General features: G+C 38.6%; 1 protein-coding gene across 2 annotated transcripts in view; it reads right to left on the minus strand.

Moving 5' to 3' along the window:
- Positions 1-17,227, minus strand: part of LOC121725675 (LIM domain-binding protein 2) — a 58,564-nt gene extending 41,337 nt beyond the window's left edge. The window contains exons 1-2 of one of the 2 annotated variants that reach the window (XM_042112723.1): positions 16,863-17,227; positions 4,622-5,010 (exon numbers count right to left, since the gene is read on the minus strand). In XM_042112723.1, coding sequence (XP_041968657.1) covers positions 4,622-5,010; positions 16,863-16,889 — 416 coding nt within the window. In that variant the 5' untranslated portion in view covers positions 16,890-17,227. Of the gene's footprint in view, positions 1-4,621; positions 5,011-16,762 lie in introns of both variants that reach the window. The other variant, XM_042112724.1, reaches the window with a different exon arrangement.
- Between the last annotated feature and the right edge of the window lie 398 nt (positions 17,228-17,625).

Raw genomic sequence — 17,625 nt, forward strand, 5'->3', positions numbered from 1 at the left:
TTAGTGTATTACATAATATGATAATATGTATATTAAAAAAATATAAATCCCTATACGGTGAGCTAACTTTTTATTTTAGGGAATCAAATAAGACCCAAATTCAGATGGATTTTATTTACACTAGCTCAAAGATAACAATTCTAAAAACCTAAAATACTACCTGCGTCATATAAATTATTGCTATTATTGATATCTGAAGTTTCTGATTGTACTTTAGGAGCACAAAGATAATATTATCTAGACTAGGTCTCAAACTATGGAGGCAATAGCAACTGATGCTTAAAAAATAATAACAAAAAATTTAACCCGACTTCCAAGGAAAAAACACACATATATATAATATATAAACATATATATATATATAAACTTTGTATCCCTTTTGACGAAAAATGGGGAAACGTAGATGAATGAAATTTTGCAGTTTATATAGTAGTTTATATGGTGAAGGAGTGCATCGAGCTAATATTATTTTGAAATTATGCTTTTATTATACATTTTTTTAACAAATAAAACATTACACACACAACAACACACACACTAGGAAAAATGACAGATTTTTGAGTGACAAGCCTATACATACGAATTATACTCTTTTATTTATGGTTGAAGTCTGTTGACAACGTTGACAACAAGGTGACAAATTGAAAATGGATTATAGTTTTTTTATTGAATCTTAGATACTATTAGACAATGCTTACACGGCCAGTCTGAGATCAGCTGAGTCCCAGAGACAAAAGTTGAAAAAAATATGATGAATTCAATATTTTTAGTCTTAATGTCGTTGAAACTAAGGTCGAATTTCGACCATTGGGCGATCTCTAGTATTCTTAAAATGACCTAAAAAGTATGAAATAATTCTTATTATTCATTAGTGCTTTTTACAAACTTCAACTAAATCTCAACGAATTCTGTAAGTAGGTACTCAATTTTCATGCGTTTGAACTTTTGAAGTCGGTACCAGCCCAGAACTGAGATACTTGACATAGAACTTACCCAGTACCGACTTCAAAAGAATAAAAATTGAGTACAGAATTCGTTGAGATTTTGCCGAATTTTGAAAAAGGCACTAATGAATAATAAAAATTATTTCATACTTTTTAGGTCATTTTAAGAATATTGTTTTTTCCTTGGAAGTCTGGCTAAATTTTTTGTTAAAAAATAATAATTTTACTCTTTTTAGTTATCTACAAGACAAGGACTTTATGCGTAGATAACCACTACATTGTGGTAAATGCTTGCAGTTATCTAAGCGATGCTGCAATTTCCAAACTTTTATCTTTAAAGGTTCAGGAGTTCTGTTGAGTGCCAATAAGAGAAATTTCATACGAAGGTGTCTACCTTCGTAATTGTTTAACAAAATTAAGATCATATCCTATACAACAATACAAGAATTTTGAAAATTGGTTTACAAAAAGCGAAATAATCATCAAATACATCTGCTTCGATGCAAAATATCACGAAAAGTACCAATAATTGGGTTATAAATTATAATGTGATGACTCATGGTATAATTATGGTTGTGATGATGATGATCAATCAAATTGATGTGTTGGCTTATGCTTTCAGTTGTTTGAACAACGCCGAAATCCCCTAACCTGTATTTATAAGGATTCAAAAGTTATGTTAGGTACCTACTACCTTCGGATCCAGGGTATAACTTGGTGCGAAATCTTACTTTCTTTTTTTTTTTGGCATGGCATTTGCCTCGAATGCTTTGAAAAAATCGAAATAACTATATGTTTCCATACAAATTTCAATGAGTCCCCTCGATTCCTCACGGATCCCATCATCAGATCACCACTTTTGTGAACATAGTACCAAACTCGGATTCAACCCTGTACAACAACAAAAGAATCATGAAAATCGGTCCACAAACGGCGAAGTTATGGTTGAAAATACAAAACATATATAAACAGACGAACATAATATTATAACCTCCTCCTTTTTGGAAGTCGGTTAAAAATAAAAAAGTTAAAAGTTCTTAAAAAGTTTTCGAGTTAATTTCATGTACCATACCTACTGCTAATAACAGCTATGACCTATGTGTAGTAACAACAGCTATTCGCTATTCGTCATTGCAGTAAGCTAGATAAAATTAAACTACTTTTAATCATAGAATTATAACGTTTATATCTAACTATTTACATCGATGCTTATAATACCTATCCAGATGAAAGAACATACAACATTTCAAAATATGTATAATTAAGTACTTACTTATCACTTGTTACGGCGAGTGTACAAAGGCTTCGGCACAAAATATTATATAGTATATAATACCTACTACACAGCGTTCACCTACATTTATTTGTATACACACAGACGCGGTTTATAGCTTGAGCTTACGCACACATAGGCAAGTCAAACACACACAAGTAGTATTACTGGGAGGATAATTTTTGCGATTTTTACCGTCTCGCAGCTAACTTTTGTGGGTGTTTTATAAAATTAAAATTCAATTCCAATTCAAAGATCTGAAAATGATCTTGAAATGTTTTATTTACTATTTTCATGGTTATTTATAAATTTATGAAAAGAACAACAAGTGATAGTTATATGACTTCTAATGCCAGAAAATATGTAAATTATTATTATTCGTCAAGGCTAATGAAGGATCATAATTAGTATAATAGGCTTGACTCCTGAGCCACTTGCAGGCTGGACAAGGTCACAGTAGCAGCTGTCACTGTCACAGCGGCACAGGTGACAGGACTTGACAGGAGTGACCAATGCACCGCGATTTACTGGTTCCGAAAACTGGTTTGCCGGTGAAAATTCAGAACACTGATCATCTTATTCATAGAAAGATTCAAATACGTAATCTCTTGTCCTTATCTGATACTTTACAAAACTCGCCTGAGATGAGGACGCCTGACAGACACTCTGTTTTAGCTCTACACAAACGTAGAGTTCCATATTCATTGCTCTGACTCCTCTCTGCTCCGCATCACGGCCCGCACGGGTCATATTATTATTATAGTCCCAAGTCCCAACTCAACAAGCATTCCGGGGTTACCCGCTGACCGCAGCTCGGGTGGTGTCATTGTTAGGCGCGAAACTCTCCTCTGAATCAGTGGTTCTTAACCTTTTAGGTATTAGGGACCATCTTATCAAATTATTTCTGATTTGCCAGGGACAATTTATTTGGTTTTGGTAATATACCTAAATATAAATAAAATAATTATAAAGGTTGTTCGGACTTGTGGCGCGGACGAATGCAAACGCATTGTGTCGACTCGACATCTCATCACGTCTCGTCATATTTTGTTTACGATCGCTTCGCACTTAGAATACCTCCCTTGTCCTCCGAATGTTCGCAGACCACCGGTTATGAACCACTGCTCTAGATTATTTAAATTATGCATCAAAGCAAATAGGGCATCCCTACACCGAGGCCGCTGGAGCTGTCAGTTTACAAGGGACAAGGGTAGAGGGTTCGTAGTTCGTACCGCACCGGGTTAGCCGCTGGCCGCCCAGTCAAGAACTTTAACTTCTAAGGTTGGAGGCGTGGTTAAAGTTAAAGTTATTTTTATAGTTAAATATGGGCGTCCTTTAGCTATAACTTTAACCTTAACTTTAACCGGAGAAATTCACGTATGGGCGGAAGTAAGGACGCCATATTTAACTTTAACCAAAGATTTGACATTGACATTTTGCATTGTAGTTAAAGTTAAAGTACTTGTACTATTATCTATTCTGTGGTTAGCTAGAGTTACAGTTAAAGTTAGTTGGTGCAACCCAGTCTAAGGGTTGAAAGATACATTTTTTAAAGGAGTGTTTTTTAACCTTTCTCTTTATCAAGCGGACCGTTTTTGACGGAATTTGGGGAAATCGGCGGGCAACACCTAGTTTCACATAATAATAATTGATATTGATACTAATTGTGGAGAGCTGAGTAATTTTACGTGTGTTACTTTGGTATAATATAGGGCGCGTCAATAACGTACATCTACATAGATGATATCGTGCCACGACATACAATTCATCCATTACTGGGGAATGTCTCTTTTAAAACCAAAGTCACAGTGAGGTCTAATTTGAACCGACCTTAACATGGTGGCAGCGGTGGCACTTATTATTGTGTACATTATTAAAAAGTGTTTTATTGCTATGACTTCATTATTTTATTGCAGCAAGAGAAGCATCAAGCAACTTAAACAACCAGCAACGCAGCGATTACACATTTATTGCGATTTATCCGTCAACATATTTTAATAATTCTTCAATCTTGAGTTGTGACAAACGTTAGCTAAAAGTTATAAAGAAAACATTCTACAATAATTTATTAGTAATTAGACGAATATAAATATTTATTTAACATTGTGTTTATTTTTAATTTGAAAACGTAAATGATTGGACAAGAATGTGTGAACTGTGAACAGTAGAGAATAGCGACAGGTCCATTACGGTATCACGTATAAAATCAGATTCTACATTAATAATTAATATTGTCTTCTCCTGAACTCTGAGTCACGTGACACGTCTCACGATGAACATTTGTAACTGGTCGTCGATATATTGTATTAATCTAGATAAAACACATTAATTTGCTTTTAAGTTTTATGCAAAACATACAAAGGTCATCAAACTTAGGTCTAGGAGTAATGTTAAGAACTCTTACCTATCAACTGGAGGTGGTAGCGGCGCCATCATGTGTGGATGAGGAGGCATCGGCGGATGTGGGGGGTGCGGGTGGAAGGGCGAGCCGGGCGGCGCGAACCCGGGGCCGGGGAAGTGCGCCTGCTGCGGGGGCCCCGGGGGAAAGCCCCCGCCCGAGCCGGGCCTCGCCGAGGGGCTGCCGAAAGGGCCTGCCGCCGCGTAGGGCCCCGCGAAGCCCGGGCCGGGGCCGGGCGTAGAGGGCGCGGGGGAGGCGGCGAACGCCGGGCCGGCGGGCGAGCCGGCGGGCGGCGCGAACGACGGGAAGGGCGGCTCGCTGGACTTCCACGCCGACGGCACGCCGCCGCCCCCCTCGTCCAGCGCCGGCACGCGCCTTTGGAGCCCCACTGACATCTGCAACACCAGCCGCCGTCAGCGAGGGTCGACAGCGTATACCCTACTCGAGCAGGTCCAGGGGAAGGTTACACAGGGTCCTAACTCCTATCATCTACTGGATTGTTATCACTTGTCAGGAGATATAATTCGCATTATTTTTCAGTAAGTAATTATGTCAGGTGCCAACTCAATGAACGCCAAGATGACCGATCTCCTGCTACTCGCATCCAACATGGACCCGCAACTAAACGGAGATCGTCGTCCCACCTAGTTGGGTATCTATGTCGCAGCCAACTGGTTTAAATAGCCGTTCAATCAAACAACTAGCCCTTTGACTGAACAACGCCAAAGGTTAGAAACTTGGCTCTACATATTGAGATCTCACTACTTTTTGACACCACGAACTATAATATGTTCTCATCTTGGCAACCTTTTTTTACATGAAAATGTTTTTAGTAGATTTACATTAGGGTACATATTGTGTGCAGTCTGCAGTCTGCAGGTCGGTGCTTAGTGCTCAATAATCACTATGCGAGTGGTCACCTGAGTGTCAGCGCGTACCGACTACCGGCTACGGGATCCAAAGTCCGCGATAGCAGATATCGGGGGTCGTACGGGGGTCACACTACATTCTCCGCACGCGTGGAGGTCTAGAAGGAGCCAAGAGCTATACTAGTGCTGACACAGACGACCTAATACTTCTAGAGGTAGTTTTGTTCTATTGCGATAACGCTGCTGTGACTTTCGTAATACAATGGTTACCTTATGTCTTTAAACGAGCGGCTCCAACGATTTTCATATAGGGGGTTTCGGGGGCGACAAATCGATCTAGCTAGGTATCATTTTTAGAAAATGTCATTTCAAAGATCAAAATGTAATTTCAAACAGCATTTTCTTGTATTATCAATCGCAACAAAAAATTTACCCTGTGTCAGTATAATATATTTTAAAGAGGTTGAGCCCTTAAGGCCCAGTAGTCCCTAAAATAAGCAGGTCGATGTCTGTCATTACGAATATCGACGTAAAGGATATTAAAATAACATTCATATTATCAGCGCGCCTTGTACAGTGGCGGTTACGCGCTCGCCGCGTACTTTGATAATAGGAAATAGGAGAAAAACCATTTTGTTTTTAGTATTACACAAATCAATTTTCCCCTGTTTCCTTACCCAAAGGGTAAAAACGGGACTCGATAACAAAGATATTTCAGCCTGTCCGTCTGTCTGTCTGTCTGTATGAACTGTCACCAGCAGTATTTCCGGACCGATACGACCTGCAAACCTTCAAGAAAAGAGCGTATACCCTCTTAAAAGGCCGGCAACGCACCTGCAGCTCTTCTGAAGTTGCGAGTGTCCATGGGCGACGGCATTTAAAACGTCTGACAATAGTTTTGGTCATTGAAAAGTGTCTTACACTACATGATACTAGTTCAGAACAATAATCTACAATTTATATATAAATATTAGCCATTTGAAAATAAGTAAAGTAAGACTTATTTTTAGTCCACTTTGGTTTCTGGTACCTGACCAGATTTCACACTTAGAGCTACACAAATTCGCAGGTATTCTAAGTACACGAGGCACTACTAATAACCTATGGTATCATCCATCAGAGTAAGTTATGTCTTATCCTTCTGGGATCCAGGTCTAAAATTATCTACGACTAATAAAAACTAAGGAAGAGTAACTGTGTCAAACATTTGTCAAGCCGGCTCGATTCGAGCCTTCAAACTGGCTCGATGCTAGCCATCGAGCTGTGAGTTTTGCGGTTCACACGGTGGTTTTTGCTCGATTTCGAGTAAAACTATCGAGCAAAACCGTATGTGAGTAGTGAGTACTTAGCATTAGGGTCTATCGTGTCAAATAGACATTATAGTGACACATAACAGCTATATCGTGGGTCGTGACCATAAAGTTAATATACCTAGCGGAATAGAGCAACAATCTCGAGCTGTCAAACGAAACCGAAATTGGTTATCATCTGTGTGAAAAATATGTGTACGTATTACACTTACACAAGCATGATTGAACATGATTTCTATGAGATTAAATTGTCAACGTGCGGCACGTGCCGACTGGACGTCAAAAAAGAGTGCTGCTGTCATGTATCACACGTCTCTTTTTACCACGCAGTGTTACTGATAATGACATCTCTCTTGCTCAGGCCTTTGTTTCTCTATTCCGCTAGGTATATTAACTTTATGGTCGTGACATAATATGACAGCAGTTTGACACGCTAAGGGCTAAGACTGCATAGCGGCACATGGTGGCAAATGGAATTTAAAAAAAACCGGCCAAGTGAGAGTTGGACTCGCCCATGAAGGGTTCCGCAGCAGCAATAAGGTTTATTTTTATGAAATTAGGAGGTTTTTGATTTATTTTCATATTTCAGTTGATTTAATGAAAGTTAAATTAAGGTTTACCATTTATTACGTATAAAAAAAAAACTACTGGCTAGATCTCGTTCGAACCAATTTTCGTTGGTAGTTTTTATAGTAATGTACATCATATATATTTTTTAGACTTATCATGCCCCTACTTTAGAAGTTAGAGGGGGGGACACACACATTTTTCCACTTTGGAAGAGTCTCTCTCGCAAACTATTCAGGTTATAAAAAAATGATATTAGAAACCTTAATATGATTTTTGAAGACCTATCCATAGATACCCCACACGCATAGGTTAGATGAATTTTTTTTTTTTTGTTTCAGTTGTATCTATGGGGACCCCTAAAATTTTCAATATTTTTTTCCAATTTTGTATCAAAATCTTAAAGCGGTTCACAGACTACATCTATTTACCAAGTTTCAATAGTATAGCTCTTATAGTTTCGGAGAAAAGTGGCTGTGACATACGGACGGACAGACAGACAGACAGACATGACGAATCTATAAGGGTTCCGTTTTTGCCATATGGCTACGGAACCCTAAAAACCTAATAATTTAAGAGCTTCGCCCCGACAAGCTGGGTTCGATTATTATCAAAATGTTTTCTAGTTGAGTTTCAACTTGGATTGCAGGCTGATCTAACAAGAACCCGATGGCATTATAATATGAAAGATGTCCAAGCGTTGAATGGGTAAAGTCGGTTCTGATCTCTCGCCAGTTTTACGTCCCTCTTTTTAACAGCACACAATTTTCTTTTTAATAGGGCAGAAGAAGGTGTTGTATGATTTATGAAGGTTAATTTTGTATGAACTAGCGTCCTCAGTCCTCACTCAATATAATTATTGTAGTAAGTAACAAAAATAAAAGGAATTAGTTTCACATAGCTGCACCTCGCATGCGGCCTTCGTCAGTATTATGTAAACATTGTTAACACACCAGTAGTCTACATTGTACACAGGCAGTAGGATCCTTGTGCTTACGTCACAAAGTTCAATATCGTGTATTCCAGAGGTAAATTAAACCTTAACCAGGTCATTCAGAGTCATTCTACTTGCAGGACCCTTGTGCTAACGTCACAAAGTCCATTCTCGTATAACCCAGAGGTAAATTAATTCTGAACAGAACGGGCATCGCGTGATCGGTGGAAGTCCTCAACACCCCATCACCTCTCGGGGACAGCGCGGCCTGCCACGTTAGAGGCTTTAGCATCCGCTGTTTGTACTTTTATCTACGAAGAAAGTTTATAGGGAGAAGTATATAGATTTGTGGGATATGCGTGGAGGTCGCAAAGGATGGTGATATGCCCAGTCAGGCCGAAGCACACGTGAATTATTTCAGCTATATCGTATACGGTATAATGTATCGACGCACTTAGGAAACTTCGATAGCGCAATGCAGGAATGTGGTGCTAATTGTAGGTACCCCCACTGCCGCCACAGGTTCAAAGGTTACTTCAAGAAACTACCCTTCAAGTCATCAAATACTGTAGAGTGTAGAGTATAGAGCCTGGTTATGGAAATGAATGAATTCAAATGGACTTGCAGTCTGTTACGTGTTGTCCGTGCTGTTTTTAAAAAATTGAGGTAGAGGTGTGTATACGAGCAGGCGTAACACCAGATGGAAAAGGTAGGTATCGCCGTCCAAATTCGCAAGAAGTTTAGACGTCGAGGAATCACAAGTCACAAGTGCGTTGACAATTGACATACATCTAGCATGCTTTCAATTCCCGACTCGGGTTTGACTGTGGCTAAAATAGTCCATTGAAATGTTACATTTGCTTTGCATTTATTAGAGGACGCAATTTTATTTTTGGAATATGTTGAGGGGGTCAATAGAAGCTTTGTGTGGTCGCCACTTTTGTCCCCCGGCCGCCATCTTGAAAAAAGGGGTGACAACACTATTTTCTTGATATCTCGAAATTATACGTTTTACAAAAAATTTGTAAAAACATAATTTGTTGCAAATTAATTTGCCTACAAATATGTTTTAAAAAGAGAGAAAATTTTTGAAAAGGTTTATTATCACTCTTCAACTTTGTTGAGTACTACATTTTACAAAAAAATTATTTCAGACCAACCTTGTAGATGATTAATTTTCTGCAGATACAAAGGAAACTGTGGAACCATGTGTGTCCTGAAATGCTTTATAGTATAGTAGGCATGTGCAGACTAGTATAGCAGTCATACTATAATATATGTAGTTTGCATATATTTATGTATTTACTGAACTTAGTTCAGTGGACTCAAAACCTGAAAATCGCGAAAATCACTTAGCGGCCTTTTTTCTTATGACGGCAGTGTAGTAGTCTTACTGTAGACTGTGGCTGCAGAGAAGCAGGCCTGAAATGCTTTACAAAATAGTAGGCATACTGTACAGCATTTCAGGCCTGCTCTTCTGCAGCCACACATGCTTCCACAGTTTCCTTTGCATCTTCAGACAATTTATTTTATGAGATATCCCCCAATCCCCCTCGGATTGGGGATCTTTTACTCAAAAGATCACTTACAAGGTTGGTCTTAGGTATTTTTTTGTAAAAAAAAACCTAAAGTTAAAGAGCGATAATAAAGCTTAAAAAAATTATCACTTTTTTGCTTAAGTATAACTTTTAAAATTATGTTCCTACAAATTTTTTGCAAGAGTTATAGTTTAAAATACATTGCAGGCGTAATCATGCCGAACTTCGGCCGCGTATTTTCGGCCTAATGCGTTTAGACACTTAGACTGGGGGCATGTCAAAAAAATCCTATTATTATAAAAGTTTACATGCTAGTCTCGTGGTTCGGACCATAAAAGACGAAGAGAAGGACAAGAGCAGTTGTCAGCGACGAATTTAATTGCTAATATCCTGCATTAGTAGTCTCCACGGATGACCTCGAGCCAACGTTACTAATGCAGACCTAGACCCTCACGCATTGAGGTCATGGACCTTAATTCTCTGAATTTTTTAAAAGCTTTTATTTAATTGCTCTGTATTTTATTATAATTTTAATTATTATAAGGCTGCCTTCACATTAAGTCGCGGGTAGGTAGTGCGGCAGCCGCACGACTTCTATACTAAAACGTGCCGCACGGCTCGTTTTAGTAATAGAAGTCGCGCGGCCTAAATTTTAATCCATACTAATATTATAAATGCGAAAGTGTGTCCGTCTGTCTATTACCTCTCCACGCCGAAACCGCTGAACTGATTTTGCTGAAGTTTGGTATAAAGATACTTTGAGTCCCGGGAAAGGACATAGGATACTGTTTATCCCGGAAAAATGCACGGTTCCCGCGCGATAAACGAATCGGTTTCGGATCGGACGTAGTGCGAAAGCGCTCTCAGGGCGTTTTTAATCTAGAAGTCTTCGATAAATTTCGATGTCTAAAGTTGGAAAATAAAATGGAAGCAATTGCAAGTTGCAACATATTTTGTACGTACTTGTTGCACTTGACGATTACTCCACGAGTGTGACAGCCTGCGTTCAAAGCGACATTCGAGTTTCGAGGCATGAGAAGGCCCTAGTGAGTGGCTTGAGGGCGATTCATTTATCGCGGGTGCAACAGTTTGAAACACTTAAAGCTTCCTAAAGGCAAAATGAAGCATATTTATTAATAAAATATCCCTTGAAGGGATACATTTTAACTAGTTTAACAATGATTTATAAATGAAAACCTCATAAAATGTATGAAGGGCCATAAAACAGGTTTGATGTGCTGACGCGGGTACAACCAATTTGACCCTCTATTAAGAACTGTGATGAGTTCATATGTGAATACTGTTTAGTGCGAAACTTTTACAAAGTAACTTGCCTATATTTCAAAATAGCATAAAACAAAGAAACTATTTATGTAACTAGATAAAAGTTATTATAGTAATAAGTACTAGAAATTATTAACATTTCTACGATCGCGGGCGCAACATCAAAATTCTCAAATATGTTAAAGGTGAATTAAATCGTAATTCTCTAACAAATTTAAAAATTTTCGACATGGAATATATAATTATACTATTGAGTTTGTAATAAAACTGCACCAAATTGTAGTTTTTTATTTTATTTTCAGTTGTTTATTGGCCTGACAAAATTAATTGTCTAAATCACTCAAAACGATTGAATAGTGTAATTTATACAAAAGATTTCTACGTATTGCTGTATAACTATACTACAACTAAACATTGATTTAAAAAATATACGCTATTTTAATTTAAAAATATGGGAAAAAACATCGCGTCCCTTAGATGATATTGTTTAAAAACGCTCTAAATTATTTGAATTCAATTTTTTTCCGATAAGAGTTGTTTTTTTAGTAAATACACATCTTTTTACGTATATTATTCCAATTAAAAATGTAACTAATGCTCATTTTAAAAATTCTCGTTGAGGGCCGAATGGCCCTTGAACAGCGACCACTAGTAAACAAAGAATTTAGAGGTGATATTGAAACAAAACGTTGACAAAAAGTGTTCGAGTTCAGGTAGCCACTGTCGTCTTTTATCGCAAGAATTCCCAAATCTTGGCGTTGACAGATTTATGTCTGAGTAGTTTTACAACTTAGAGAAACATGGTCGTGGATTTTGTCTCAATCGCGTGATCATCTCTTAGGTATGTCTTATGCTAAGTACTGACATACGGTTTTGCTCGATAGTTTTACTCCAAATCGAGCAATAACCACCGTGTGGACCGCAAAACTGACAGTTCGAAGGATTGCTTCGAGCCGGCTCCGATAGAATTAAATATGTCAAATATGTCATTTCCTTCGATTCGGAGTAAAACTATCGAGCAAAACCGTATGTGAGTACTTAGCAAGGTCAATTTACTCTGCGCTGCGGCTTCGTATGACGTATCGCAAAAACAACCATTGCGGTCTAGATACGTTGCAACGTAAACGCAGCGCTGTGGCTTGGTCCTTAGGAACTCTAGCTCTCTCCTAGAATCTTGTATAGCTATATTATATCTAGGCTAGGTTCTAAGATACACGAGAGGTGCTTTTGAGATTTTGAGACGATTTTGAGAAGAATAGTATTCGTTTTTAGGGTTCCGTACCCAAAGGTCGAATGTCTGTCTGTCTCCACTCTCCAGGCTGTATCTCAAGAACCGCTATAGCTAGATTTCTGAATTTTTCACAGATGATATTGTATATCTGTTGCCGCTATAGCAACAAATACTAAAAACTAAATAAATTAAATATTTAAGGGTAATCCCATACAAAAAACGTAATTTTTTGCTCGATATCAATAATGGCACTATGCAGGCACTTGAAATGTTCACAAATGTATACTCAATTGTATAAATTAATTATACTTTAATAATTCAAAATATTTTTTTAATAAAATAAAATAAAGGGGGCGCTCATACAAAAAAACACATTTTTCACCTATTTTTGTTCTATTATGGTAGGGAAGTCGGAACCCCTAGTGCGCGAGTCCAACTCGCACTTGGCCGATTTTTTTGCTTTTTGATAATGTAGGGTCCCGCGATTAACCAATTTCTGCCCAAAGAAAGATACAAACAGCTTTTACACTATACAATATTATGTGTATTTCGACTAGCACTATCTCCGAGTTCCGACAACGACGCCGGCTCCTCCGCGACCGTGAACTGGTGGGGGTTATTGACATTTCAACAATTTCAAACGTCCCGAGTGAATAAATCACAGGTGACTAATCGCCGCCCAAGCCAGAACCCAGAACCAGACCGCGCGCGGTTTTGAGATTATACCCTTTTGGGAGACGCATTTCCGCGTGTGCAACAAACGATATGTGGATCACCTGATGGAGGGCTATGACCCAAGGAATCATCGCCAAGTTAGTTTCAGTCAGTCAAGAAACTATCGAGCATTTTTTTAAGTTTAATCGTGTTTTCGTCTTGAGTATAATCTTTACCATAATCTGCATGAACTGAAGTTACTTGTGTAAAAAAATCAGTCTTCTAGACCTTACAGATTTTGAGATCTAGGTTTAAGTATGTAGTCAAATTAAGGTCAGGGGACTATCACAAGTTGCAAATAACTCGCCTGTCCTAGAACAAAAGTTCCTAAGCTTGTAAGATTATGGAGGTTCCATAATTTCATAAGTTTGGTTTTGTTCGCAATCTTATAATAAACAAAAACCTTTCATCAAGTTTCATCCTAAGGAACCCCAAGCGGGACTGTATTATTTGCATTGTCTATTTTTTTTCAGTTTTTACATTTTTTTCCACTACTAATAACAATTTTTTGTGAATAAAATATATGACGATTGCTGAGCAAAAGATGTTCTCTAACAAACGTATAATTTTTATCCCCCGAGCCTCATGCTACGGAGAAATCTGGTTTTCGTGGAACCACTATGGGAATTCCTGTTCTAGGAATATCAAGACCCGTTTAGATGTCCTCTGAACCAGCAGCCTTGGTTCCGATTAATAATACACGCTGCCAGTCACCGCGGGAGCGCGCAGGCGTAATACGAACTCACGTGACGCTGAGTGCTGGTGGAACATCATCAGATTGTGCAGGCTTAAACGGGCACCTTGATTTCGTCATTTGACAGTTTTAGAACTGCCATTGATGGCGCTATGAGCTGGAGTCGAGGCGTACCAGCCGGGCTGGCCAACGATGGCGCTGGAGCGAGACAAGTGGAAGACTCTGGGGGTGGCCTTTGCCCAGGAATGGGATAGCATAGGGCATAGATAGGCTAACAAAAAAAAATAGACCAAGCCTAAAAGCTGTTTATCAATAAAAGCAGATGTTTCTGGTGATTGGTGGATGTCACGAGGTAATCTTATATTTATTACGCAATTAGTGCCTATGTCCTTCCTCGTGTCTAATCTACGTCTGTGCTCATCAAAAATGGTCCAGTAGTTCCGGAGCCTATGCAAACTAACAAAATATATTCTGTCCTATTCTATAGGAGGACAGGTTTATACGACTTTTAAATTACTTATTAGCTATTAATTATTATAATAGAAAAAATAGCCGGAGAAATACCACGGGCTCACAGAAAACCGGTGTTTGTGTTTCGCCGAGCGAGTGAGTTTACCGGAGGCCCAATCCTCTGCCCTTTTCCCTTCCCTACTCTCTCCTATTTCTTTCCCTACCCTCCCTTATTCCCTTTCTTACCCTCCCCTATTACCTTATTCCCTTTCAAAAGGCCGGCAACGCACCTGCAGCTCTTCTGATGCTGCGAGTGTCCATGGGTGACGGAAGTTGCTTTCCATCAGGTGACCCGTTTGCTCGTTTGCCTCCTTATTTCATAAAAAAAAATAGACTTGTGGGTGCTTTGCATTTTGAGTTTTGACAAAGGCTTCGTAATTCGTACTTTGATTGTTGTTTCCATTTACTGATTTTCATTGAACCTTTCAGTACGCATTATTTAGAAGCGAGTTTTGGTCTAATCTAAATCTTATTTGACAGGATGGTCAAAGAGTTATGGTGGTCAGTGATCACTGATAAGTGATAACTGATACTGCGACTTCAGCGTACATAAAAACTTGACATTGTACTTCTTTTCCCTCATTTCTTTTTCGAAACAAGACGCGACGAGAGTCCATGAATTAGCGCCGAAAGCCTTCTCGTCGTAAATCTGGTTGATTGATAACAAACAGGTGGTTCATGGCTGGCAATGTCATCTGGTGTCATACTAATTATTCTTTCGGAATGGGTCGCTAGCATTTTCTGCAGTAGGTATCCAACTATAATATTCACTAAGCACAGTCGATAAAAATTTTTGCTTGCAATTTGCACCACAATTATTATTGCCAACAGATCAATCATGACGAGGAGTGATATATAATTCAGTATTTAACTGTAGTCTAGGGTTCATTCCAAAAAGCGTCACAACTCACACCTTGAGCTTGGGTCGAAAAAATGTGACATGGCGTGACAAGGAGGAGGAGGGGGTTCTAAGTTTTGTGACATCACATTTTTTTGAATTGAGGTGGTTTTAATTTTTTGATGTAAAATTGCAACCTTAGGGAGGGAGGGGTCTCACAAAAAAATCATGAAAATCGTGTGACGTACTTTGTGGACGGTCCCCTGTGTAAAACAGTAGGCTGTAGGCATCATCAAATATGACATGAGAGGCAGGTGGATGCCACATTGTACAATATACATGTCTGCCTGCTGCCACATTCGCGAACCAGTTAGAAACACTAATTGCAGGTGGTTCAAACATTGAACTTCAATGTGAACCAAAGAGATATTATTACAATACTACGGATTTTCGTAAACACATTCTTTTAGAACAGTGTTTTTCAACCTTTTTCATGACGTGACCTAGTATGAAAAATGTTTCTTACTAGGTATACTTTGTATTTTTGTTATGCATGTACGTAATATTATGTTATTGAATAAATTATTTATAACTTTTTACTTTTGTTAAAATTCTCCCAATTTATAGTTTTTTTGACTGAAATAGTTCTATCGACCTCTGGCGACCCCCTTGCAGTGGCTTCGCGACCTCCCAGGTGGCCGCGACCCACAGGTTGAAAATCCCTGTTTTAGAAGGAGATCATCACGGTCGATTCGAGTCTAGACTCTAGAGTCTATTACAAAATAATTTCGATGCATCGAAAATTCCAATCATTTCTATCATTTGCGATAGATCGAAACGGTCCTTGGCAATAATCATTTACTGTTTTAGTCAATTATTTCGATTTTACTCCTCTGGTGATACTGTTACAGCTTACAGGTAAACAACAAATGGGTTTGCTAGCCTAAGCAAGAATTCGCAAAGCAGTATCTTTTAAATTATAATTCGTTCAGCATAATATTGAAATGTTATGATATTAATAATTATGAAGACGAGTGTAATATAAAAAGTATAGTTGAACCAGGAGTATCCAGTAAATGTTATTCAGAGCATACTGCATACCTCTTGATAGCCTCTCAAAGGTTGGGCTTACAACTACTTCATTATTTTAGGAGCTCTATAATTTTTCGCACTCTATAAGGTTTGTCCACTTAATATTATTTACTGGTAGGTACCTACTAGCAGTAACTAAAAGCAGTAAAAGCGGTCTGTTAGGTATTCACAAACGAAAGGTTGGCACCTGAACATAATCCTAATAATAAAAATATATACAATTCAAGACGAGTCGAATTACATTATTGTACAAAATAAAGTTACGTTTTTACGCTAGTTGGACAGTAGGTACAAGTAAACCAGTTTCGGAGTTAGCTAAACAAGCAGTAGTTCCAGTTTTTTTTTAGTCAGCGATTATTGTTACTGTTTTATTTATACGCTCCGACTCGTTTCTGAGTCTACATTTTGTAAATCGCGAAATACACGGTATGTTTACATTCACGGTATCGATCTATAACCTAAAAGTCGGACAATATAAACCTTCCCTCCAAAAAAACTGCAACTCGAAGGGGTTAGGGACCTGCTCGAATAAAAAAAATGAGAATACGAGGGATAGACCTCCGTACCTCTGTGGTTCGATCAGCCGCCCCACACGTATAAACGCTTCGGGCAGGGCGAGCCACCCCGCATATCTTTACTAACAAATAACACACTCTCTTCACTTACTATGGTCCGATTGCTTTTCTTCCTCATACGAACATTGCACGACGTTTATACATTTAACTATTTTAATCACACTGCACAAACACTTGAATCCTCACGCTCACTGACATCAAGATTTCGAGTTTCTTTTTTTTAGAAGCCGTGTCGCGTGCCGCGTCGCCGGCCGGCTGGAAGGATATCGAAAATACGGGACGACGGCTGGGGCGAAAACGAGTGGATATTTTGTATTATTTTACATAATTTCACTTAGTATTTCTTAAAAGTATAGCGTTCGACTCATGACAGCCGCGTAGCGTCGCACATAATACAAACCGCGATATATACACACAACACGTCCCGCTCGATCATACTGGCCGAGTAGCGCGTCGGGGCGGGTCGAGTCGGCGGCCGCGGGGTGATGCGCCGCGGGGGGGTTTCATCTGTTTTATCGACAGCTGTCAGCTCTACAAACCTGCTTTACCAAAAACATTACTCAGTCGAGCGATATTTAATTCTGATTTTTCCCCTATTTTTAGACGAAACCACGTCTGCGTCGTTGTAGTAACGCTTAGCAAAAGTATGTAGTTTATATTTAAAAGATAATATTCGCAAAAATAAGTTCAAATCACAATTATAAACTTAAAAGAAGTTAAATGAAATAGGGCCACCGATATTTTTGATGGTACTAGAGCCATCTGTTTTTGAAAATAGTCAACGTTTGAAAGTTACTGTATTAAGTAGTTTATAAAGTTTAACAAAAGGGGGCGCTAATAGTCGATAAGTTAAA

This window comes from Aricia agestis, chromosome 3, assembly GCF_905147365.1.
Source record: "Aricia agestis chromosome 3, ilAriAges1.1, whole genome shotgun sequence".
Taxonomy (NCBI): Eukaryota; Metazoa; Arthropoda; class Insecta; order Lepidoptera; family Lycaenidae; genus Aricia; species Aricia agestis.